The 25,397-nt window shown below is 41.4% G+C and overlaps 1 protein-coding gene across 1 annotated transcript in view; it reads right to left on the bottom strand.

Moving 5' to 3' along the window:
• Positions 1-10,508: 10,508 nt before the first annotated feature.
• The window catches only part of LOC117047878 (vitellogenin-1-like), a 35,657-nt gene continuing 20,768 nt past the window's right edge, over positions 10,509-25,397 (bottom strand). The window contains exons 19-32 of the mRNA XM_033151106.1: positions 23,697-23,832; positions 21,810-22,002; positions 21,202-21,317; positions 20,227-20,400; positions 19,094-19,234; positions 16,982-17,182; positions 16,105-16,247; positions 15,862-16,000; positions 14,726-14,858; positions 13,293-13,491; positions 12,728-12,831; positions 12,165-12,259; positions 11,891-12,047; positions 10,509-10,549 (exon numbers count right to left, since the gene is read on the bottom strand). Of these exons, the coding sequence (XP_033006997.1) occupies positions 10,509-10,549; positions 11,891-12,047; positions 12,165-12,259; positions 12,728-12,831; positions 13,293-13,491; positions 14,726-14,858; positions 15,862-16,000; positions 16,105-16,247; positions 16,982-17,182; positions 19,094-19,234; positions 20,227-20,400; positions 21,202-21,317; positions 21,810-22,002; positions 23,697-23,832 (1,972 nt within the window). The remainder of the gene's footprint in view (positions 10,550-11,890; positions 12,048-12,164; positions 12,260-12,727; positions 12,832-13,292; positions 13,492-14,725; positions 14,859-15,861; positions 16,001-16,104; positions 16,248-16,981; positions 17,183-19,093; positions 19,235-20,226; positions 20,401-21,201; positions 21,318-21,809; positions 22,003-23,696; positions 23,833-25,397) is intronic.

Here is a 25,397-nt window from a genome sequence, read left to right as displayed (position 1 = left end):
TTTTCTATCATGGTTGCCTGTTGGGAGCTTCTATATATTTTTAAGCTGTTCAATGAGGAAATGGTATTTCATCCTTTTGGTAGTTTACCATTAGCATCTGTTGGCATGTTCACAGTAGCAAAACCAAGTCACGCTGAGAGCAAACTTAAAAGTTATAAAGACCTGTGCAACTTGGGACCTAGATATATTCTCAGATTGCCTGAGGGGGCCACAGAAGGAATTGTTGCCAATGCATCAGAAGGCATGCATTTCCTCTATATCTGGGGGTATATGACTTATATTTCCTGAACAATAATTTACCCTGCTGAAATACCTGGTGTTAAGTCAAATGTAACATACAGTGGTACCTTGGTTCTCAAACTTAATGCGTTCTGGGAGTTTGTTCGACTCCCGAAACTGCGAAAACCAAGGTGTGGCTTCCGATTGGCTGCAGGAGCTTCCTGCACTCAAGCAGAAACTGTCAGACGTTCAGCTTCTGAAAAACGCTTGCAAACCAGAACACATCCAGGTCTGCGGCGTCCGGGAGCCAGTTTGTTTGGGAGCCAAGTGGTTTGAGAACCAAGGTACCACTGTAATTTGATCATACCTTAGGAGGAAAACAGACTTGAAATCTGACCGAAAATATTTCTGAAAACATTATTTTTGTATGTGTGATTTCTTCTGTTATAAAATGTTCATTTCAATTAGAGGTGAAGTCTGTTAATAGCATTTGTCTTACTTCAGGGTTTTGTTTTTAAATGTTGATCAAGTTTGCCCTCTAGTGGAGAACAATACAATTTAAGAAAGATAAGGCACTCTTCTGAATCATATTGAATTTAGTGGCTTGATGCTGAAATAATGAGATGGCCTTGTGGAAAAGAAGGGATTTCCTATAGCCCTTTGCTATGTGTAGTCTTCAGCTCCTGAGAGTTTAGCCTGTGCCACCTGCCTTACTGCAGGAGGTGTTCTTATTCTTTGTTCCTTGCAAGAACACCATCCCAGCTGTGAGTTACTTTGTGACTAGGGATGTGGGTGGTGCTGTGGTCTAAGCCACTGAACCTCTTGGGCTTGCCGATCAGAAGGTTGGCGGTCTAACAGCTATAGATAGACGTGCGCACAGTAGAAAGGGGGGCTCAGACAAAGTAAGTTTTCTTACAGGTTCTGCTCCATAAACCCTACATTTGCTGTGGATAAAATGAGTAATGATTGCAGTAACAGAAACATGATTCTCAACAACAAATGCTACCCCCCACCAACAGCTCCTCAAGTTCTGATTTGTCCTTGAAAGAAATAGTCACAATAGCTTCTAGTACTATTTCTTCACAAGGGAGTCTGCCAGAAATCCTGCCTGGAACCTCTTACCTCTTTGGGAAATGAGAAGCTTGAACGAAAAAACGCTTTTTGAAATGTATAGAAAATTCTAAACCTGCTTGCTTTTAATGTGGGAATCACAAAAGCCTCGGATAGGTTTCAAGAAAATTGTGCCCTTAACCCTGCTAGGAATGGTAGTGATATATATTTCTAGTTATCCTGTAACCAAAACAAGATGGGCCCAGAGAGTGCCTGCTTACTTACAGACATAATGGGAAATTGGTGCTTGCAAATCTTCAGCATTTATAATGCCATGCTTTTGAACTGAAAAGAGATGGGTGGGAATATGTGTTACATTCACCCAAATCTTGCAAAGCTGTAAATCAACGAGCAAAACAGAACATTGAGCCACTCTATAATAACCTAACAGAACCACTAGATGGCAGAAAGGGGTCATAATTTAGCTTTTTTTTAAAGTGCGGAGAAATGCTTTTGAGTTGTGGCGCCTAGCTTCCGCTCTAGCCCCAGTCTTCTATTTTATGTAACGTTGTTTGGGAAAATAATGGAAAAATGCTTGCCTGCTCAGTAAGTCAGAGATTCTGAGACATCCTAGTCAATTTCTTAGTTTTCACATTTGCATTCTAGATCTACCGTATTGGCCTGAATATAAGCTGCACCTTTAAAATTCAAGGGAAAAAAGAAAAGAAAAAAAGACAATACTCAAATATAAGCTACTCCCTTAAAATTCCGCAGGCACTCACACCCATTCCGTTTTACCGTATGTCTGTTTCAGCAGCGATATTGTGAAAGCCAAGTTTTGTAAGGTCGCAAATTTAAGCCGCACTTTCACTTTTCACGGTTGGAATTTGGGGGGAAAGTGAGGCTTATATTCATGCCAATATGGTACCAAATGCCCTCTGGGCTAAAGCAGCTCTTCTGCTTTATATAGCAACTTAGCAGGAGTTAACAGTCACATCCTTTGTTTTAAATGATATTTTTTTTCTTCCATCTTTTAGAAATGGGATGAACTCTCCAACAGAACTGTGCATAGAATTCCATTAGGCTGAAATTCTAGTTCAGGATTTAATAATAAAAACCCACAATCGTGGTGTGTGTGTGTGTGTTATATAAAGAATCTACAGGTATGCCTACAAATGTGTTTCTTTTTGTACTCGTGAAGGAAAGTGCTGTGTTTCATCCATTCTTCCCTCTTTCCCTCTTACGGCAAATTTGGAAGCACAATAGGGCAATCCAACACTAAAGTTCTACATGCTCAGGTGAGTTCCTAGATCTGCAGGTGTATGTAAGTTTGTAAATTAAAAGTAAAAGCAAATAATAATAATAATAATAATAATAATAATAATAATAATAATAATAATCCAAACCACACTGTGAACTTGCAGGAGCCACAGAATACTGAAGGTAAAGAGAAAGAAGAAAATACCTGAGTAAATAACTGGGTAAACATTGGCCTGGTTAGCAAAACAAAGTACAGCAAACTCGAGAGAGTCCCAGTTCAGAGTTTTGGCTCAGCTCAGCATGACATGGCAGTAAATTGTACCAGGGAGAAACAGATTGGCTGTGATCTCCATTCATGCAGTCTTGCTAAGCCATAGTTTGGCTCACTGCATTGTATGAACGAACCAACTGAATACCAAAGATGGCAATTCCAGCCATTGCTGCTACCTTTTCTTTGCTGCTTTCTTGTATGGTGGCACTGCTATAAGCCTGATTTCTTTGCCACTTTCTGTGGTAGCAAGCATTCCCATGCCTCCCCCCACACTCCCGATCATTAACTGTGGGGAGGGGGAAGTAAAAGTCCCCCCTTTCTTTGATACATGGAAGAAAAAAAAGACTCATTCTTTCCCCCACCACCCCTTACTTTCGTGTCAGGCAGTTGTTGGGCAGAAGAAAAGAGAACGGGTGTCCTTTTTTATTTCAGGCATCAGGGGAAATTTTTTTTTGTTCTTTCTCCAGCTTCTTCCTAGAATATTTTGTGGTGATGGAGAGTGAAGAGGAAGGAATTGTTCCCTTTCCCTTTCTGCTATGGGAAAGAAAAGAGTCTTCCCTTTCTTGCTATCTTGCTAAGATGGTGATCAAGGTGAGGGGGAAAAGAATATCCACCCCCCCTCTTCTTTCATATATCAGAAAGGGAAAGGGGGTATTTTCTTCTCCTGTGCTTATTCCCTTCCTATATTGTCTTCTGGAAAGTGGGAAGGGAGCAAGCAACCATGGGAACTTGGGGCAGTGGCGATGTGGTTTGTGGGGTCCCCTGCAAAGCATTTCTATACAAGATCATCCTTCACCCAGTCTACGCCTGCTCCTAAGACTAATGTGAGTAGACTTTCTAGCCTAGGGCAAGAGTCCCATTGAGGTATTTTCACAGAAACAACTATTGTCAATATGGCCCAGCTGGAGTGCTGCAGTACTGATCCTGCTAACCATCACGTCCAAAATAGCTCATGAAAGGGAAAGAGATTGTGTGGTGGGGCCTACATTTGTTATTCAGCTTTGCTTTGCTATGAAATCAAATCAAAATAAAACCAACAATACAATATGTACCTTACAGCAACACTACAAAATCAGCTATTTATATGTTTGTACTGTATATACTGAAGACTGTGGAATATACATTTGAAGTCCCCCACCCCACCCCAAGTTTAGCCATAACGTTTTCAAACAGATCAAGAATAATTTCCAGTGATTTTTTTAGTCTGAACACCTGCTATGTGCAGCAATGGAACCAATGTGTGGTATATTTGGGGAAAGGAGCACATGTGTATTGACACTTCTAACATTAATAAGGTTTTTAAGTTTTTGGGGAAGATGGATTTTCATCTGAGTTTATTCTTTTCTTCACCCAGTTCAAGGCACATTACTAGATTTCATTATGTTTGGATTTCACAGCCAGGAGCATCGTTGGGTCTCTATTCTGTCTTTTGATAGATGCTCAGCCATCTCAGTATGGGGGCACTAATGAACACGAATTGTCGTCTGCAGAATAGCCAATGCGCGCGCACACAAAAATGAAAGAGACTTTTTAAAAATGGAAATAATATGAAACTTGCCTAACCTCTGTCCTGAATGGAACAGAAGAAATAAAAGCCAGTCCCTCCACCTTTCACAAAAGCGCCCCCCCCAATCCTCCACTCCCAGAGTTTTTGAAGCTGCTTTTGGAACAGAATTTTGCTTGACTATGAATGAATGGCTGCCACTCTCTGTGCTACCAAAGGTAAAACCAAACAGCTGCTGCATCACTTTCCTTTCTTCCCAGCATGCTCGCTTCACCTCTCTTTCGGAGCCGGTTGGCGGCTGCTGAGATCTCCAGGTTGCATTCATTTTGAGTGCACCAGCCCGGCCTTTGAATGAACCATGTCACTGGATAGTGTTTCCCATTCAAGCTGGCAGGAGGAGAAGCAAAGAGTCAAAGCCACAAGAAGGAGATGAAACAAGGATGTTGTTTTCACTGCTGCATTTCAGCGGCATTTGCATTGTGATGTCAAGGTGGGGTGCATGCCACACTTCCTATTTAAATGACTACGGAACATGTAAATTGAGTCTTGTCTGCCTTAAAATCTGGTAGGATTCTACTCGAGGCAGTTTTAGAGCAGATGTAAAACGGAACGAAAATTCCACTTCAGGAGGGTGCTGGGAGAGATTTTGGGGAGATGAGAAGATTCAAAGTCACTTTCAAAGGCTTGCTTTTAATATACTCCAGTAGGCTAGTTGAATATTATAGTTAACTGTTCCCTATTAAGTTGAAAAAAAAGCAGTTCATTTTAAAAGAATCTGCTATAGCTAGGTGTTTTGTTTTGTTTTGTTTTTGTACCTTACAATCACTGCATGTGGCCTGAGAACTACATACAGAGCATGCCTGAAGGACAATTGTATACAATAAGTTCAACATGTCCTGGTCTGACTTGGATGTTCTGAGAATAATGGAAATGATCAGCTGGAAGCTACAGTGATATTTTACAGTAAAATGGTATTTTACTTCAGACTTCTCATCATATATGTCAAATGAGAGAGAAGGAACAAGAAGCTCAATATCATTCCTGTTCGCTCTATATTCTCACCACAATGTAATCCATTCTGAGACTGTATCCCCCCACAGTTTGAGGGATAGAAAATGTGCAATGAGAGTGCACTCAAACCAATTTATGACATGAGTTGGAGAAGAAACCGATTTGCCAATTCATTATTTGATGTAGTGCAATTATTATCCAACTATATTTTACATAATGAATTAATGATGATAAATCTTGTCAGACTAAATTTTTAGAATATATTTTAGATTGTACTTCTGATTGATCTTTGTTTTAATTTGTCTGCTGGTTGTTGACCCTAATAAAATTTTGAGATTTTTTGTGCAATGAGAATTAATGGGAAAAGAAAGGAGATGGAAGGTAAATGTCCATGACATATGATAGGGCCATAAATAAATATTTGTAATTTCCCATTGCAACACATGACCCTGCTGGGTCATATATGTACGAGTGTATGATCATGCTTAACATACACCAATGCTCATGCTTATGCACGCACACACAAATTTATTTGAACATCTGATTTAAAGAAAAAAAATTCTGGAGTCAATTTTAAATGCACAAAAGTTTACAAGTAGAATGAAGAAGAAGAAGAGTGAGATAATGGTCAAGGCATTGTTGTAAACCTGGGAGAAAGACTGATTTTTAGGTATAGCATCTTGCAAATACATAAACAACCTGGTCTCCTGAATAGAAAGGATTGTCCTGTTTGCCCTGCTGTATATTTATTGCCCACTATTTTGTTGGGGAAAACGCTCACTGGGGCCGGACAGCAAACCCCCAGTACTTCGGAATGTCTCCCTAGCCCTCTCTGGCTGGCATCCTCCCTCAGTCCAGAGCGCTGGCAGTTTGCGACTCTTCTCTCATGAAAAGAGCACAGAATGTCTTCTCAGCAAGAAGAAAGACTCATCTGTAGGTCTAAGCTGCTTTATTGACAGTCTTATATACAGAAACTCCATAAGCACGTCTGTGTTCTATGAATACCAGTACAGAACTGTGACACTGCAAAAGTGAAACTAAAACACAATAAACATACTCAGACAGAAGAGATAAGACCAACTTCCTTTCTCACAGTCTAACTCAGACTCATGTGATTTACACCAAACATAACATCACAACAATCCTGCTGTAGCAGCATAGGATAGATAAAAATCCCAACATATTTGATAGAAGTTTTTTTAAAAAAAGAAAGAAAGAAAGAAAGAAAGAAAAAGTTTGAATATATTAGTTCTACAAGTGCATCTCACAAAACAGGGAAGCAGAGCAGTTCTTCAGTCTTTTTTAAGCTGGAAAAATTAGCCTCACATTTTCTTCTCAGATTAATGTTTGTTTTATGTTTTTGCATTTTAGGATAAAAAAACCCAGTCCCCAATCCTTGCCCCCAAATTCACACTCTTTGTTCAGGATACATCTATTTCCTTGCAATAATTTGTCCCCATCCACAAAGACCTTCCCTGGGGTTTTCAGCCCACCTTTGTCCATCTTTATGGTTCCTCTGCCTGCTGGGCTAACTTTTCATGGAAATGGTAATTTAAATTAGTACTGTAGGTAGACAAAAGCTTTCCTTCAATGAATACATTAGACCAGAGTTCCTCTAAAAGCTGCAAGCACAGATTTTCCTTGTTTACCAAAATTATAAAAAAGGAAAGAACCTCTTACTGTGACTTTATGGTATGAAAAATATGATTTTTGTAAATGCAAGTGGGAGTTAAAAGAAAATCTAATGGCATTAAGCTTTCATCACCCACTTAATGTAATGTTGGGCTGGCATAGAAATATAACATACAAATATTTTAAATTATATAAAGCAGAGATTTCTGTAAAGTGCCCACAGCACATTTCTTAGTTTAATGTTCTCAACAGAAGCAAACAAGGCAAAATGTTCTGGCTGGAATTGATAAAATGTGCTATTGGCAGGTAATAAATAAGATTGAAGGTCTTATAAATGAAAAAGACCAGCTAGTGACACAGTGTCTGGTTCAGGTATAACGCTGAACCATTATTAATGTTATGTGTGCAGGTTAGCTCACCCTCTCTCCTCCTCCTCCATTATGGCCATTAGGAGATCCAGCTAACCAAAGTTTGACATGTCGTCTGAACTGGGAACTGTGGTTAGTTTTGGTTATAGTTTGTATGGTTTATATGAATCGTAGAATTGAAAGGGACTCCAAAGGTCATCTGGCCAAAATCTCTGCAATGCAGGAATGAGCAAAACAGAGTCCTACATTGCATTTTGAGGTTGGTCTATTTGTAAAAGCTAAAACTAACTACAGTTTATGCAGGTTTGGACACAATGAACTGTGGGTAGTTAAAAACAGAAGGGACTGCTTTTGATCAGGCAGAGGGCCCATCCTGTGGGATGCCCGTCCATCAGATGTCAAGGAAATGTTTATCTATCTGACTTTTGTTCCTATCTGATCCTATCTGACTTTTAGAAGACATCTGAAGGCAGCCATTTAGGGAAGTTTATAATGCCTGATGTTTTATTGCTGTATTATTATTATTATTATTATCATTAATTCTGTTAGGAGCCGCCCAGACTGATTCTTTTCCCTGTCATACATCCTCCCCCAGTGACAACTGCATGGGCTCATTGGGTCCCCTCCAACTTTCTCCTGAGAAGACAGACTGTCAATCTTCTCTCCCATTCCTTTTTCCTCCCCCTGAGTCCTGGCTGAGACCCTGCTTATTCAAGATTGTTCCCTTGGCAACCCTGCATTCCACGGGGTGGTGAAGTTACCCCTGTCTGATGTGAAGTCTGCTCAGCCTGCGTGTGATCTGCATCTCTCTGTTCTTCAGCAGGCTGCAACCTTTCGCTTAGAGCTGTCTCAGTCCTGACAGTCCACTTGCCCAGTTCAGGAAGACTGCAGCTTGGGGGGAAAGCTGCTTCAACAGTGAAGCATCTCAGCCTTGAAACCTTACACAGGAACTTGAGGTTCCACCTCCTTCTGATTCTCAGTCAGATCCTGATCTTCATGGCTGCTTCCATGCACTTCACCCTCCTCCCAAGTAGTCTCATGTGCCACTAGCTGGACACTTTGAAAGCATCACTGAAACATCTTGGGTGGATGGGGGACATATCCTTATCCAAGAAGACTTCAGGTTCTAAGACTAGGCAGAGCTGAACCCTGACAGAATAGACACAGGAGTCCTTGGAGGATATGGACTATCTGGATTTGTTTCACTCCCGGTTCAGGCAGAGTTTTGGGACTAAATCAGCCTTGGTCACCAAGATGGATAACCTGTTTCAAGAGTGGGACAGGGTACCACCTTCTCAGTCTGTTGATGGCAATGACCATGGTATCCTCCTGGACTGACCTTGTAGGCTGTGTACTGGGGATACAGTTTTACAGTGCTGCCATTCCTACATGCAGGGCCGTATCTAGAGAATAACATTAGGGGATTGTCTCTTGGCTCCCTTTTCCTTGTGCTATGGTGTGCCTCAGGGAACAATCCCGTTGTGAATGTTCTTTGATGTCTACATGAAGCCATTGGGAGTCATGTAGAGGAGTTTGAGGGCAAAGTGTGTTCAGTATGCTGATGGTAACCAGCTCCATTTCTCCATAACACCTGAGTCAGGTGAGGCTAAGCATAGTCTGATACCTTGTGTGGATGCAGTTGTGGAATAGATGAGGGCTGATTAACTGTGCTTGAATCCCAATAAGACAGAGGAACCATCAGGGTGTAGTTCCAGTGCCTGGGAAGTTGGCCACCTCTCCACCCTGCCCAAATATATTATCCCACTAAAAGAACAGGTGGGGTTGCTCCTGGATCCATCTTTATCAGTTGACATTCAGGTAGCCTCAGCCGCTAGGAGTGCATTTTACCAACTATGGCCATTATTGGACAGGAATAGGCTGGCTGTGGTGATTCAGGTATTGGTAACTTTGACACTTGGTGACTGCAATGTGTGGGGCTACTCTTTTGTCTGGTCTGGAAGCTCCAGCTGGTGCAATATGCTGTTGCTAGACTGTTGTGTGGAACAGACTACTGCCAGCCCATAACTCCGGTCCTTAGAAGCTTTCACTGGCTTCCCATATGTTACCAAGCTATGTTCAAGGTTCTTCTGCTAATTTACAAGGCCCTTAACAACTTGGGTCTAGGATATCTTAAGGACCTGTCTGATCACTGAAATCTCTGAGGAGTCTTTGTTGGCACTCCTCCATGGGTCAGACATACAACTCATAAGTACTAGAAGGCATGGAGTCAGAGTATTGGGTCCAAGCTAGTGAAACTCCCTCCCACTTGCTGAATTTTGGGTGCATGGCTAGGACTTCCTTGTTCCAGCGGGCATTTGAAGGTAATATTTGGTTTTAGGATAAATTTTGAAGCTTTGTTGTCCCGTTTCTGTGGATTGTTTTTATGTACACCACTTAGCAATGTGAATAATTAAGTGGTATATAAATGTCTTTAATAATAAAGAAATAAACCTTAAGAAATCCAAATTCTGTGTTGTGCCAGTATGGCATGTTAATTTGTCAGCTGTTAACTAGTAGACTATGTTAGCATGTTTTTATTATGAAAGATGTTGAGGTTATTTTAGTGACAGCTGAACAGTAACCAATGATAAATGAGTTACAGGTAGGTAGCCGTGTTGGTCTGCCATAGTCAAAACAAAATAAAAAATAAAAAATCCTTCCAGTAGCACCTTAGAGACCAACTAAGTTTGTTCTTGGTATGAGCTTTCGTGTGCATGCACACTTCTTCAGATACACTGAAACAGAAGTCACCAGACCCTTATATATGACTGGCGACATATATATAGGTCTGTTGACTTCTGTTTCAGTGTATCTGAAGAAGTGTGCATGCACACGAAAGCTCATACCAAGAACAAACTTAGTTGGTCTCTAAGGTGCTACTGGAAGGATTTTTTTAATTTTTTATTTTGTTTTGACAATGATAAATGATTCTCTCTCTAAAACATTTTCAGCCCAATTGCTTTGTGGAAAAGGAACAAAATGATCACACATATTTATTTAATGCACAATGTATTATTTATTTAGAACTTCATACAATGCAGAATGTTTTTGATTTTAGTTTAGTTCCAATTTACATTAATTAATATATTTATCATTTGATGAAGCACTGGCATCTCCAAGGTGGTTCTTGAGATAACTCAGTAATTTGAGATATTGAAAGGTAATGTTCACCCAGTCCGGAGTCTTCTCAGAGCTAATCTGCCAAAATATCTGAGTCAGACGTTGCTTCCATTTCTGTCAAAAAAAGAAAATCACCATCAATCAACAGAGTCAAAGCAATATATTTTTAGCAGTGTGGACATTCCCACCTTGAATTAACAAAACAAAACAAAACAAAACAAAACAAAACAACAAAACAAAACCAACCTAGTCAAATAATTTGTTGGAATGGGTATGGAATGTTTTCAGTACTGTATACAATTCTAATTTTTGTCTCTACATCTACAAACAGAGTAAAATTTGGTAATTCTTTCAGTTTTATAGGCACAGTTGCAAATCCAAACTGGAAGAAGCAAAGAAAGATGCAAGTGCTAAGAAGAAGAAAAAACCTTTTATCAAATAATAATGCTATTTTTGTTGAAGAAAACTTCTGCAGGGACATGTGGGTTATCCTATTAGGGCAACATGATAAAGATCAGTTCATTCAACCAAGCAACTCCTTCCAGCTCTGAACTGTGAAATACTAAGGGGCAGATAACCCAATGGTGTGGTGGATTTGAATGTCACACATACATTTTTTTTTTGTTTTGTTTTTACATATTTTTTATTAATGATTTCTTGGTTTACAAAAGTATATGCAATGTCTCTTTTTTCAAGTTGCATTTTCTACAGGCACACAAATTTTTGAATTAACCAGCCTCTTCAAGAACAAGAAGGGAGGCAAACCCTGGGCAGGGCCACTCAGTAAGGAGAGTGACATTGCATCAGCTGTCTGCATTAATGGTACAAAGCCTCGCTTTTCCCTTCCTCCTTCCATTGCAGTGGCAGTCAGCTTTGCCTTATGAAAGGCACAGCTGTGATCCCAGTTGAAGGGGGTATATGGCAATCCACCTCTGTCTTAAAAGACACTCTGCTTCGGACATGCATTCTGCTCACAGAGACACATTTGCAGCCTTAGTAATGGTAGGAGGTAGGGAGACTTGAACTTTCAAGCTGAGATATGCATAGCAGATCAATGACAAGACAATTGTCACCGTCCCCTCCCAACTTTGTGTAGTCGGGAATTAGGCATGGACAGGTAGCCTTGGCACTTATGCATGTGGACAAAGCAAGGTCTATTCTGTTCCATTCACACTGAAAATTTCATCCCCTAATATTTGCTGAAGGCTACTTGCAACTTTACAGACTGCTCTGAAGGCTGCCTTTAAAAGACTGCCCCAATTCCAGATAAAAACCAGTTTAAGTGGCTAGAAAGTGTTGCTGCCACTATGAGTAGTGCCTGGGAATTCCATCCACAGCTACAAGTGCCTCTGGGAGGGATGTGATGTGGTGCTGTGCCATTTTTTTCCTAGGGAAGTTGTATGGACAGTGTAGCCAAGCTATTAATTGATGCTCAGGTTTCCAAATTTAACTGACCTCTATCACACTTATCCGTCAATGTCCAGGAACGCAAAAGCTCTGTAGTGGTTGATGCCTGTTCTTGATTGGGCATCTGGGCTTCATTACTCATTTCACCGTCATTGTTTCCGCAGAGTCCGCAGGTTTTACCTCTCATGTTGGAAGCGACTGTAATCTGCATGGATAATGGATATTTACTGTAGAAGCTTGTGTTTGTATCCTTACAATGCAGTGCATTAAAAGAATGAAGCAAGAAATCCTAGCACAAAAAGCAGCAGGCTGGCAGACTTACCCTCAGTGTTTCGCCATCGTACGTCACATTCACTAGGCCTATCAGTGGTGCCTCAATAGCAACAGTGGTCTCATTTTTACACATTTTAATGTGTGCTGTGGAGAAATGGGATAGTTGAAAATGGCTTACCAGTTATTTCAAGAGCAAGAGCATGTTTCAGCAGTGTACACAGAAATGTGCACATTTCGTTCATTCATTTTACATTTCTTTTTGAGTCTTGCCTACAGAATGAGACCAGAGACACAGCAATTTTCGCTACAAGATTCTGTGACATCAGCTTGTATTGACTACCATGTACAGAAATTTTAATCAAATTTGTGGGTAGGATAGGATACTCAACTAACCCATCACACCTTTACTGATCAAGGCTTACTAACTTATTTTCAATGTTTACGTTCTTTCGTTATTATGCGGGGTGGGTGTGTCCCAAGTTATTCAAGGTTGTGTTTTTTTTAAATGATTATCAATATGTAATCAATAATCAGAGTACTTGGATTTAAGTTAACTCAGGTGAATGGAACTGTGTTGTGATTTAAGGAAAAGCATAATATCAGATGCAGTACCTTTCTCATCCTCAAACTCCTTTTTGTCAAGTAGGACTCGATCCTCATTATATAACAAAGAAAGTTTATTCATGGTAGGTAAGATTCTGATATAACTTCTGAGTCTGGGGGAAAATGCTTTTTGTTAGAAGGTGAAAAAACTGATATTAACAATCAATGTAAAGCAGCCCATCTTTCTGCCATAGTTGGCATTTATGAGTGCACTGCAAAACTGCACCAGTCCCCCCCCCCCCCGAGGCTCCTCATGCTGCCTTTGCTGTGGTTTGGAAGGAAGTAGGTTCACATTAAATTTGAAACCAAATGCATTTCTTCCCCCAATATTGGTTGCTATAGACCCCTCAAGGCACCAGAAGCATGGCATGGGATAAATGTGATCTGATTCCATTTAGATCTGAGAAAACCAACTGCACATTTCTGCAGTCTGGGTCCTGTGGCCCAGTTTGCAATTATTTATAATGCAGTTCCCATTACATGGGGAAAATGGAAATACAGTAAAGGTTAAACCTTTATTTTCCCCCCTTGTGATTATATTATATGAAAAAGCTGTGTATTTGTTAAAACTTACTCTGAAGAGATATTGATGTGAACCTCTCCTGGACTATCAGGTCTGGCCTTTGATATCCAAACACGGAACCGTGGTTCATAATTTTCATTTTTGTTGCAGTCTTGGACTACCAAAAGGTCACAGGCATGTTTGGTTGTAGTTACATTGAATACCTTGTTATCGAAGGTCATGATCTGTTCGTTGTTCACCTCACATACAGCTGGTAAGATGACACCCCCCCAAAAAAAGAAGTCAGATGCAGCAGTGAACATAAGATAGCCATAAATATGCAAATATGCAATGGTTAGGCAGATGTATGGAAGCACATTTTCTTGCCACTTTTACAAAAGACTGCCAGTAGAGCTGTCCAGTTGTGGACCCATGCGCAGTGTGCCCCTGGGATGGGGTAGGGTGAAGTGAAGAACAGGTGGAACAAACTTACACAACTATGTTCTGAGACTGAATATTGGCCACAGCTTTATTGATTACAGATGTAGGTAGGCTTAGGCTTTAGGCTTTGGGTGTGCATCTTGCACTAGCCTCCCAGAGGGTCATACTTGAGTTACAGGCCACCTCAAGATGCAGGTAAACTAAGCTGGCCCCCGTCAGGCTGCCATTGGAAGTTCTATAGCCCAGCCACTCTCTAAGGCTTTAGGACAGAAACTTCCATTCAGCCCCCTTTACCGGGCACCCTGAGGTATTGCATCTGCCTGAGGGTGGAGTAATGCTCAGACTCAACCCACTCTTCAGAAGCTACACTAAGGAATTATCTTCTGCTGACTGTGCTGCCAAGTCCAAGCACAGATGGCTTAACTAGAGCAGTGGTGAACCACAGAGAAGACTTGCTCACTCTGTTCCGTTGCCTAGGCCCCACCTGCCCCATCAGCCTCTATTGACCAGTTTAATTTAAAGTTGTGGCAGGCAATCCCATTACTCCTTACAGCTGCCCGAGGCCAAAACCAGCAGCCAGACTTGACTGGCCACAACTGCTGCCCACCCTGATCACGGATAAGTGACCTTTTTGTGACCATAAGCAAGCAAGAAAACTCCTTCTAGCAGTTTGATAGATGATAATGTGGTTGTAATTTATATACACTTCCTGGGCATACATATGTCTTATAGCACTTATTGGGACTTATGTCTGAATTTATGTTCATAGGACTGTGCTGTCAATTATTTATCTATTTATTAATTTCAATGTATTTAAGGTTGCAAGGTGGGTTACAAAACAGAAGAAGAACATCATAATTTATAACAATTATTAAATATATATATCAAATGAGCCGGTAAATCCATATAAAGTCACTAAATCCATTTACAATATATAATTGCTAAACAGAAGGCTTAAAGTTAGAAACATTATGCTTGCAAAATGGTCCTGTTGTAAGCTAAGAACAGGCAATGCATTAAATTCAAAGACTTGAATTTTACTTCAAAGTAAAATATTAATTTACCTTCACCTCCTTTGGGTGCCCATGACATTAATTCAAATAAATCAAATGGCCTTTTTGCTGGAGATTGATAAGATGGAGTTTCGAAAGCGGGTAAAGAAAATGGAAAACAGAGGCCATCTCTGTAAAAGGTTTGCTAGAAAACAAAGAATGAATGTATAAGGACCAATGTGGCAGTAGACAAAGCTTGTGTTTTGATTTATCATTTAACTACATAAACTAAAGCATATATTTCTTTCTTTTTTTCAAATTTTCTAAACCCATAGGGATACATCCCGATTTAAGCTCACAAGTTCCACTCTCACTAGAGGAAGTGGAGGGGGCGGTTACCTTCGTCAATTCTTTCTTCCCCTTAAAGTTCCCTGTGTCTCCTCAAAATCTCCTCCACAGGTTGGGGACTGTTGGGAGTAGCATGAGAAGTAATATAGACAGCTCTAGGGAGAAAATGGCTGCCTCCTTCCTCCCTGGATTTTGACTTAATCTTCAGACAGAAAAAGCCCTTCTGTTTGTGGAAATGACACAAACAAAATGTGGATCCAACCTACAGGTTGCTTCCAGGGGCCTGTTGATTGAGCAACCATTCTGATTTGTTTGGGGCAAGTTACCGTATTGGCCTGAATATAACCCTCACTTCTTCTTCTTCTTCTTCTCCCCCCCCCCCCCCAAATTCCGACCATGAAAAGTTAAAGTGCAGCTTAAATCTGCGACCTTAGAAAAATGGGCTTTTATGATATCGCTGCTGAAACAGACATATGGTAAAACAGAACAGGTGTGAGTGCCTGTGGAATTTTAAGGGAGCGGCTTATATTCGGGTATTGTCTTTCTCTCTCTCTCTCTCCCCGCCCCTTGAATTTTAAAGGTGTGGCTTATATTCAGGCCAATACAGTGTAAGACACTGAATCAAGCAATTGTTATTCCACACTTTCCAATGCACTTTCACATCACTTTTAGGGAGTAGGGGGCCTGCTGTGCAAGATCATCCACTTTAACTGTACCACCCGAATTTGACTGTATGTGGTTGAATCAAACCTGAAAATAGTCTCCTTCTCTATACTTGCTGATCACCCAGTTGCTTCCCCGAAGACAAACTACACTTATTTAATAACCCATATTTAATAAAAGAGATAACAAACACATGCCTCGGGAACTCTCAAGATTGTAGCCGTTGTGTATGGAGAGGACTGAACCACTCTGAACAGAATCTGACGTGAAGGGTTCTTCTGATAAACCGCTGTGAAGTATTTCATGTATGCAATACCAGGAATGAGATCCATAACCCTTGATGAAATCAAAATACGATTTAGTCAGATTTTTTTAAAAATTAAAACCCCCCCAATATGTGCATCAATTAGGTTTAATAAGAAATGAGGTGGATGTTATACCAAGCAGCACATCTCTCTAGGTAGCGTGGAACCTTTGTCCATTTCAACTCAATTTGGAATGCGTCCCGTGCTGCAACCAGCCCACTGGAAGCCTTTACTCGAATGTTGTAATCTTTGCAGTTGTTGCCCCAACTCAGTTCATTCTTAGGTAGGAAATAAAAACAAGTTATTTAATACCATGGGAATGAAAAGCCAATGACCCATTTGGATACTATCACAATGACATCTTCATCGCATTGGGGGGAGATGCCCCTGATTTATATGCTGAAAATATTTTTATTCTATCAACGAGAGAATTTGGGACTGGCCATTTGCTCTGTGTTTTATTATCATAGAATCCAATGAGTGCTTTAGTAACTGTATAGTAGACCACCATTATATTTTTCCTATGAGTTGGCAGTTCATAAACAAGCAGTTGGCCAACCTAAATGATCTTGGTAAGGGATATTTAAAGAACTATCTCACCCCTCACAAACCTGCATGTTGAGATTGGCATAGGTATGGTTTGTGCTTGTGTGGGACACTTTTCTTTTCAAGTTATTACACCAGGATGCGGCAACTTCTCCCTCTGCATTCTAAGAGATGCTTTTTGATTTCTGAAGCTTAGTGAACTTTCAACTTTAAGCAGATCTTCTGCCTGTAATAATCTGTGCCCCCTAGCTAGTGTGGGATAATTGTTTTTATTATCTTTAAAAATAAGAACTGCTCTGCCTCGGTTCTTAATCTATTCAATGTTTATTATTAGTGAAGATTTGTTTTATTGTATTTCAATATTTTATCACATGTAGCTTTGGAGAAGCATTGCTGAAAATTGTCTTACAAACCACAAAATAAATGAAAACACATTTTAAAAAATGTTTTGGTTTTGGTTTTTTACCTGGAATGTGTAAGGTTGCACAACACTATCAAGACATGCTCTCCACCTGGTTCTGGCAAGCTCAGTTCCAATTATTTTCATCTGGACTTTGTAGAGGTCATGCTTCATGTACATTGAAAATTTGTAGCCCTGTTCTTTCTTATCACTCCTAACTGCCTCAGCCACAATAGTAACGTAAGGTCGTAGCAAATTGCCATGGTCCTGAAAGACAGAAAAACGAAAGGGCACCATTTTAATGCCTATGGTGATCAGTTGCCTTCAGCTGGAGTCAGATTCACACCATAAATTTCAAGCTCTGTGAAACCACTTTGAACAGTCCTGGCTTTCCCCAAAGACTATTGGGAACTGTACTTTGTTAAGGGTGCTGAGAGATGTTCCCTTCACTGATGTTCCCTATTCCCTTCACTGAGCTACAATTTCCAGCATGGTTTAACAATCAAATCTCTTTACAGGAAACTTTGGGAACTGTAGCAGGAAGTCTGTGGTTGACACCCTATGTACTTCATGCTGCCTAAGAGCAAAATCACATGTATATCTAGAGGTGTAATTATTTGCCTGCCCCATTCATCTATAAAATGGAAGGATGGGTCCACTTTTAACACTAAAAAGGGTGCGTGGGGAGGGGAGCTGAACTCTGCTTCCATTTCCTTCTCTCCTTATGCTCTGCCACCCAGCTTTCTCCCTGTTGATTTGATTTGTACTTCTGAAACTGCTATTGCTATTGTGACCCAGAGCTAGAAGGGGAAGAGTAATATTTTCTTAATTTATTCAGTATTATTTTTATACCACTTATTATTAGAAGAGAAATCTTGAAACATTTTATAAAGATTATACACATACCGCATTAAAACAGCAACAATATTACAGATGTCACACAAAGCATAAGGCAAGTGAAAACATATTCATTTGCTTAATCGCAATCAGATTCTAGCCTCCACTGTGACTGGGAGAGACACATGAACAAGAATTGTAGCTGTTTTGAAAATGCTTTCCCCTTGTATTTAATATATAACAACAACAACAACTTTAATTATTTATATCCTGCCCATCTGGCTGGGTTTCTCCAGCCACTCTGGGCGGTTTACAGCATACAGTCGTTGAAAGTCGAACCTAATCCGTTCCAGAAGTCTGTTCGACTTCCAAAACGTTCAAAAACCAAAGAGTGACTTCTGAATGGCTTCAGGAAGCTCCTGCAGCCAATCAGAAGCCGCGGAAGCCCTGTCGGACTTTTGGCTTCAAAAAGAACGTCCAAAAATCGGAACAGTCACTTCTGGGTTTCGATCGTTCGGGAGCCAAAACGTTCGAGAACTAGGCTGTTCGAAAACCAAGGTACGACTGTATATAAAGCAGACTAAAATATCTGTCAGGATACCCCAGGGGGTTGCTCACAAGTAACGACAGAGTCCTCTTACTCTAAAGACTACTTTATTGTGCATACTTATTTACAGTGCAGAGCTAACTAAAAACATGACTGCTCAGTCACTTGAAGAATCCGGAAGTGCTCCTCTCTGGTTTCCTGCCCAGCACCAAAGCCTCGGTACCCTGAAACAATGTCTTCTTGATCTCCTAGCCCCCCTATGCTGTGCCTGTGCTGGAAGCTACAACTCTCCCTCCGATCGCGTCTGGCTGGCAGTGCTGGGTCTCTCCCTTGCATCTCTGACCATCTGCTCCTCTTCTTCCGTGGGAGAGAGCTCTGGCGACGGGCTTTGAGAGGAGTCAGATGACAGCAGTGGCTGGGGATCCCTGTACCTAAGCAAGACCTTCTCTCGAGGAAGTTCCCTGTCCCGATCCTCCCCCCTCGGAGGATCTCTTTCCCCTCTCTCCTTGCGAGGAGTACTCCCGCCATGGCTCTCCTCACGAGTAGGACCTCTGCCCGGGCTCTCCCCGCGAGGAGAAGGCAAATCCCTGACAATATCAAACATTTTAAACTTCCTGTTACAGGGCTGCCTTCAGATCGCAGTTTAAAGAAACACTTAGGAAATAAATAAAGGTAGGGAGAAAAACTGACAACTCTTCTAGCCACTTCCTGTAAATTAATTACCTGACTGAAACCTGGACCCAAGCTAAGGAATGAAGCAATGACCTCCCCCCAACACACTTTTATAAACTTACCTCCTGGAAGTTGCTGCCCTTTCCGCCTTTCTGCTTTCTGTCTCTGCTGCTGCTTCTGCTGCTTCTGGAGCTGCTGCTAGAGCTGCTGCTGGGTTCAGAGGATGAGGATGAACTGCTTGATGATGAACTGCTTGATGCTTGCTGATTTTCACCCAGTAATAGTAAAAAAGGTAAAGAGAGATAAACAGAGAATGAGAAGAAGATGACACTGTGATACATAGGACCTGTCACAGTGGAATTCCCACCCCTGCCCCAGTCTCCAAAGTCCCAAGTGCTTTTCAGACACATGGATGGCTTGCAAGCTCTTTGCAGACAGTAGCCACAGATGCTTCTTCTGGAACACCCACTCTAAAGAGTTACGATGCCAACTCTATTTGCAGCATCAGATGCTGCAAATTCACGCAGGCTATATTCCTAGGCACCGTTTAAAATGGTGCAGAAAAAGTCTCATTATTTGGGTGAGTTTGTCCCAAAGAAGGTTGACCCGCATAACATGGATTTCTGCCATCTTTCTCGGAGAGGAAGTCCATTTTTAAGAATCAATAATATCAAAACTACCTGCTGCTTTGTCTGCTGCTTTGCCTGGTGTGCCATGTATTTCGCGTTAGCCAATTCCAGACCTCGCAAGTCCTTCTAAATTCCAAGAAGAAGGAGAAGAAGAAGAAGAAGAAGAAGAAGAAGAAGAAGTGGGAAAAGGTAAATCAAATGCACTCTGGTAAATGGAGGAACAATTTGGCAGTTGTTTCATAGAAAGCACTTACTGAAGGTCTCTTGCTGCTGCCAGTGTCCTTAACATGCTGCTGTTTGCTTGGGCGGCCCTTGGAATGTTTTGTGTTGCTGCCACTGTCACTGCTGCTGTCACTGCTGCTGCTACTGCTGTCACTGCTGCTGCTACTGCTGTCACTGCTGCTGCTGCTGCTGCTGTCACTGCTGCTGCTGCTGCTGCTACTGTCACTGCTGCTACTGCTGTCACTGCTGCTGCTACTGCTGTCACTGCTACTGCTGCTGCTGCTGCTGCTGCTGTCACTGCTGCTGCTGCTGTCACTGCTACTGCTGCTGCTGTCGCTGCTGCTGCTACTGCTGTCACTGCTGCTGCTACTGCTGTCACTGCTTCTGCTGCTGCTGTCACTGCTGCTGCTACTGCTGTCACTGCTGCTGCTGCTGCTCTTCAAAGAAGTCTTCCTGGGGTGCTTCTGATAACGTTCTTGCTGCTTCATATCTATCATTTCTTCTTCATCGCGGTCATCCCAATCATCGCTTGAACTGTCAGAGCTATCGCTAGAGCTTTCGCTGGAGCTGCTGATGGGCTAATGGGGGAAGTACCCGGAGAAAGACAAACACGGTCATATTAAGTTTTCTAAGCTTGAAAAAGAACATTTTGCAGACAAGGTACTTCTTGTTTGGCCAGAGGGGGGAAAGCTAATTTTCAGGTTCTCATTTGCACAGAATTGTTGGCACCCATCTGTCTCAAGAGACAATGGAGTGCTCCTCTGGGGGCAAAGAATCACTGCACCTGCTGTGGCTGCAAAGACCGGTAGCTTGTAACTGCTGCCTCTTACATTATTGCAGCACCAAAGTGACCTCTGCGGGGCACAAGAAAATGTTTTACACAAATACATAGGTTACATATACAGTCAAGATCAGTCTTCAACTAATTGCTTCCTTGGTTCACGATACTGGATGCTGTTGGACTAGGATTGCCATACTTCAATAAGAGAAAATCCAGACACAAAAGTTGTTGAGCTTTGCTTTTGCAAAATAAAACTGAAATGTAAAAAGAGCTATTTTTGAGCAATTTTTATTTTAACAGATTTCTGGAAATTCTGTATGGACGCTATTTTTTGCAAACACATCCTGGGTATGTACAGGAAATTCCAGACATATGGCAGCCCTATGTTGGACTTAAAATCTTAACACCCTTTGCCATGCTAGCTGAGACTGATGGGACTCTGGCAACATCTGGAAGGTCAAAGGTTCCCCACCCTTGAGTTTAACGCCTTAAATGTAATACAGTACACACTTTCCGAAAGCTAGAACAAGTTGTAGAATATAAAACATATGGGTAGTAGCCCCTCCCACATGGTGATATGTATTGCTATCAGAAATACCTGAATTCTTCTTAAATGTCTTTCTTCATCTCTCGTCAAACGCACCATTGGTAAACTAGAATGAGCGCCTCCTTGAACAGTCAATCGTAACTTCTCAATGGGTGCTCTTCTATCAGCTGAAATTATAGAGTTAGTATTAGTGTTACTGGATGGTTTATCTATGCAATAAATCATAGTTTCTGAAACATAGTCAATGGGTGCTTTTGATACATGCAGCCACCAGTTGGGTCCATTGATTTGTATGGCATATGAATGTGCTATGTGACCACCATGCATAATCTGTGGCTTCACTGGCAGGCCCAGAGAAAGACCAGCTTGAGAACTATGGTAGTAAAACTTTAAAACTCAGATTATTTTGTCACCAGTTCACATTTCAGACATGGACAACACTGGAGGCTCTGGCTCACAGTGTCATTTGACGACAGCATGACAACAGCCTTTTGTGAGCTGCTCCCCCCCCACCAGTCCCATATGACACAACAACACTATCCAGAAGGACTGCCAATTGTCCAGGGAAATATTGCTCCTGTTGTTTTCCCTGAACCCCTCTGCATTTTGTAAAAGCAAAACCACCCCAACAAACATCATAGAAAATAAAGAAGAGTTACCTTGCTTGAGTGTTACTCTTAAAGTATGTTCACCAGCCAAGTTGTACAGAGAGTCATCTATGGAGCACCCAGCATAAATGTTTGACCATTCAACGCAAGCCTTACATCCAAATGTGCATGCTTCAACACACTCAGTGTGTCGAGGGGCAGGCATGTGACGTTGTGACTGTCCACTTTCTGCGGAAATTTGGTCCTGGATGGATGATGAACATATTCCAGAATGAGAGGTTGCAATCTCAGACTTCTGCCTCATCATCATCATTATTATTTTGGTAAAGATCAGTAATTCAGTTGGAACACTGCTTATATAAAACACAGCATCTCGATCAATGGTTAAGGGAAGCCCTCGTATTTAATAGGGGGGAAATACAGGATGATTTCCAGTGGCAAGTAATGTAAGTCCACTGATTTCAATAGGTCTGCTCTAATTTTACATTAGGGTTTTGTGCTCAGCCTTTCAGGACTTAACATCCTTAGTTGCATCAATTTACATCCTGCTTCAAGAGTGGAAGTTACATCCACTACACCATTAAAACTACATCCCAGAGCTGTCATGCACAGTAGGATTTATTCATAGCTAAGTTTATTTAGATCAAGGCCACTACTTTTTACTTGACATTGAGAACTGCAATTATGTTCTTCATTGACACAATAAGATACCTGTTCTCTGTCTATTACACCCCAGTTTTAAATCCCCCCAGAATCCCGAAATAAAATACATAATTAAAATTCTGATTGTAATGGGAATTTGTCTTTAATTAATAACAAATAAATCCTTTATTTATCATGCGAAAGGCTGGACTGGATGAATCCCAAGCCGGAATTAAGATTGTTGGAAGAAATATCAACAACCTCAGATATGCTGATGACACAACCTTGATGGCAGAAAGTGAGGAGGAATTAAAGAACCTTTTAATAAGGGTGAAAGAGGAGATCGCAAAATATGGTCTGAAGCTCAACATAAAAAACTAAGATCATGGCCACTGGTCCCATCACCTCCTGGCAAATAGAAGGGGAAGAAATGGAGGCAGTGAGAGACTTTACTTTCTTGGGCTCCATGATCACTGCAGATGGTGACAGCAGTCATGAAATTAGAAGACGCCTGCTTCTTGGGAGGAAAGCAATGACAAACCTAGATAGCATCTTAAAAAGCAGAGACAAAGGTCCGTATAATTAAAGGTATGGTTTTTTCCAGTAGTAATGTATGGAAGTGAGAGCTGGACCATAAAGAAGACTGATCGCTGAAGAATTGATGCTTTTGAATTATGGTGCTGGAGGAGACTCTTGAGAGTCCCATGGACTGCAAAAAGATCAAACTTATCCACCCTTAAAGAAATCAGCCCTGAGTGCTCACTGGAGGGACAGATCCTGAAGTTGAGGCTCCAGTACTTTGGCTACCTCATGAAAAGAGAAGACTCCCTAGAAAAGACCCTGATGTTGGGAAAGATGGAGGGCACAAGGAGAAGGGGACGACAGAGGATGAGATGGTTGGACAGTGTTCTCGAAGTGACTAGCATGAGTTTGGCCAAACTGCGGGAGGCAGTGAAAGATAGGCGTGCCTGGCGTGCTCTGGTCCATGGGGTCACGAAGAGTCAGACACGACTGAACAACAACAACAACAACAACAACAAATCCTTTATTGTAGCTATAGTGCTCTTATGACTGCTAAATTTATATTTGTACCAGTAGGCCAGTTTTTACACTTCCGGGGGAGTAGGTCTCATTGACCACAATGTGACTTACTTCTCAGTATATGTGTATCGGACTGAACTATAAATGTTTTATTGGGGGGACGATACATTAAAAATAGCTCACACAACTTCTTTTCTATGTAAAAGTAACATTTCTCAAGAAAAAAAGTGCACACAAAAATCTAATATGGGTTACCTTTCTTTCATTCTGTTGTTCTGCTGATTCAAAGGAGCCTCTTATTATTTTAGACACAGTTTGAGGGACAAAAAGTGGATTTGACTTGGTAACAGGTGCCTCTTCAAGGTTGCGAGTGATAACAGATGTCAATGCACTGCCGGAAAACAGAGGGAAAAATGCTGCGTTAGAAGCACAAATACGTTAAAAAAGATCTGGGTTGTGCCTTGTAGTATGGACTTGATCACACATGGAGTTCCTTGCAAATTGCTCTATGAATTGTTCCTAGGCAACTCCAAATGCCTAGATACAATTTTGACTAGGCAAAAATGACTAGGCAGCCGTGGCTAGTCATATTTTAAAACAACATCAAGCTAGTGTCATCTATTTTGGGTGGCCATTTTCAGACTTCAACATAAAGGCAGTATTTCATGCTCACTGCTCCTAATTTTCTACTGAAGTTAAAAACAAAACAAACAAACAAACAATGCACAAGCCATTGACATAGTTAGACACAAAGGCATTTCCTGTGTCATAGGATCTCTGTTAAAAATGTAGCCCTTGCCATGGGTTACTTGTGTGCAGTGAGCAAGCATGGTGAAAGGAGTTGTGGGGCATGTTCCGTCCTGCCCCCCAAGCTGTAGTGTCATTTAGAACAGTAGACAAAGTAAAGAACAAAGAAAACCATTCAAGGGAGGAAATCTTAATCTATCAATCAGTTAAAGCCACAAATCTCAATAGCAAAAAGATTACGTTGCTGATATTTCTGGTGCATAGAAATATAGCTAGGATATTTTACCGTGGTGGGTAGGTTGAGCCTTCAGTCTGAAGCTGTAATGTTCACTGGATTAGCTTTGCCTAACTCACTGGCTTATTAGTCACATAAAATAAGCAAAACTATTGCTATGAATAGGGGATGCAGGTGGTGCTGTGGTCTAAACCACAGAGCCTAGGTTTGCCGATCAGAAGGTTGGTGGTTCGAATCCCCGCGATGGGTTGAGCTCCCGTTGCTTGGTCCCTGCTCCTGCCCACCTAGCAGTTTGAAAGCACGAAGTGCAAGTAGATAAATAGGTATTGCTCCGGCAGGAAGGTAAACGGTGTTTCTGTGTGCTGCTCTGGTTCACCAGAAGCAGCTTAGTCATGCTGGCCACATGACCCGGAAGCTGTCTGCGGACAAATGCCAGCTCCCTTGGCCAGTAAAGCGAGATGAGCACCGCAACCCCAGAGTCGTCTGCGACTGGACCTAACGGTCAGGGGTACCTTTACCTTTTTATTGCTATGAATGTGATCAAGCGATATTACAATATTATTCCTTTGAGTCAGTCACCTGACAGGAGCAATTTGCTTCCAACTACTGCTTTTCCACATCCCACAGATTGTGTACATATTAACTCAGAAGCAAGTCTTACTAAATTCAGTGAGTTTGATTCCAAGGGAAGTGGGCATGAAGATTGCATCCTGTGCTGTAAAACACTAGCAGTACAGTGGTACCTCGGGTTAAGAACTTAATTCATTCCGGAGGTCCATTTTTAACCTGAAACTGTTCTTAACCTGAAGCACCACTTTAGCTAATGGGGCCTCCTGCTGCTGCTGCGCTGCCAGAGCACGATTTCTGTTCTTATCCTGAAGCAAAGTTCTTAACCTGAAGCGTTATTTCTGGGTTAGTGGAGTATGTAACCTGAAGCGTATGTAACCCGAGGTACCACTGTATATGTACTCAAC

The sequence above is a fragment of the Lacerta agilis genome, chromosome 6, assembly GCF_009819535.1.
Source record: "Lacerta agilis isolate rLacAgi1 chromosome 6, rLacAgi1.pri, whole genome shotgun sequence".
Classification (NCBI taxonomy): Eukaryota; Metazoa; Chordata; class Lepidosauria; order Squamata; family Lacertidae; genus Lacerta; species Lacerta agilis.
The sequence above is the reverse complement of the archived record's forward strand: the minus strand, read 5'-3'. Positions and strand labels throughout refer to the sequence as shown.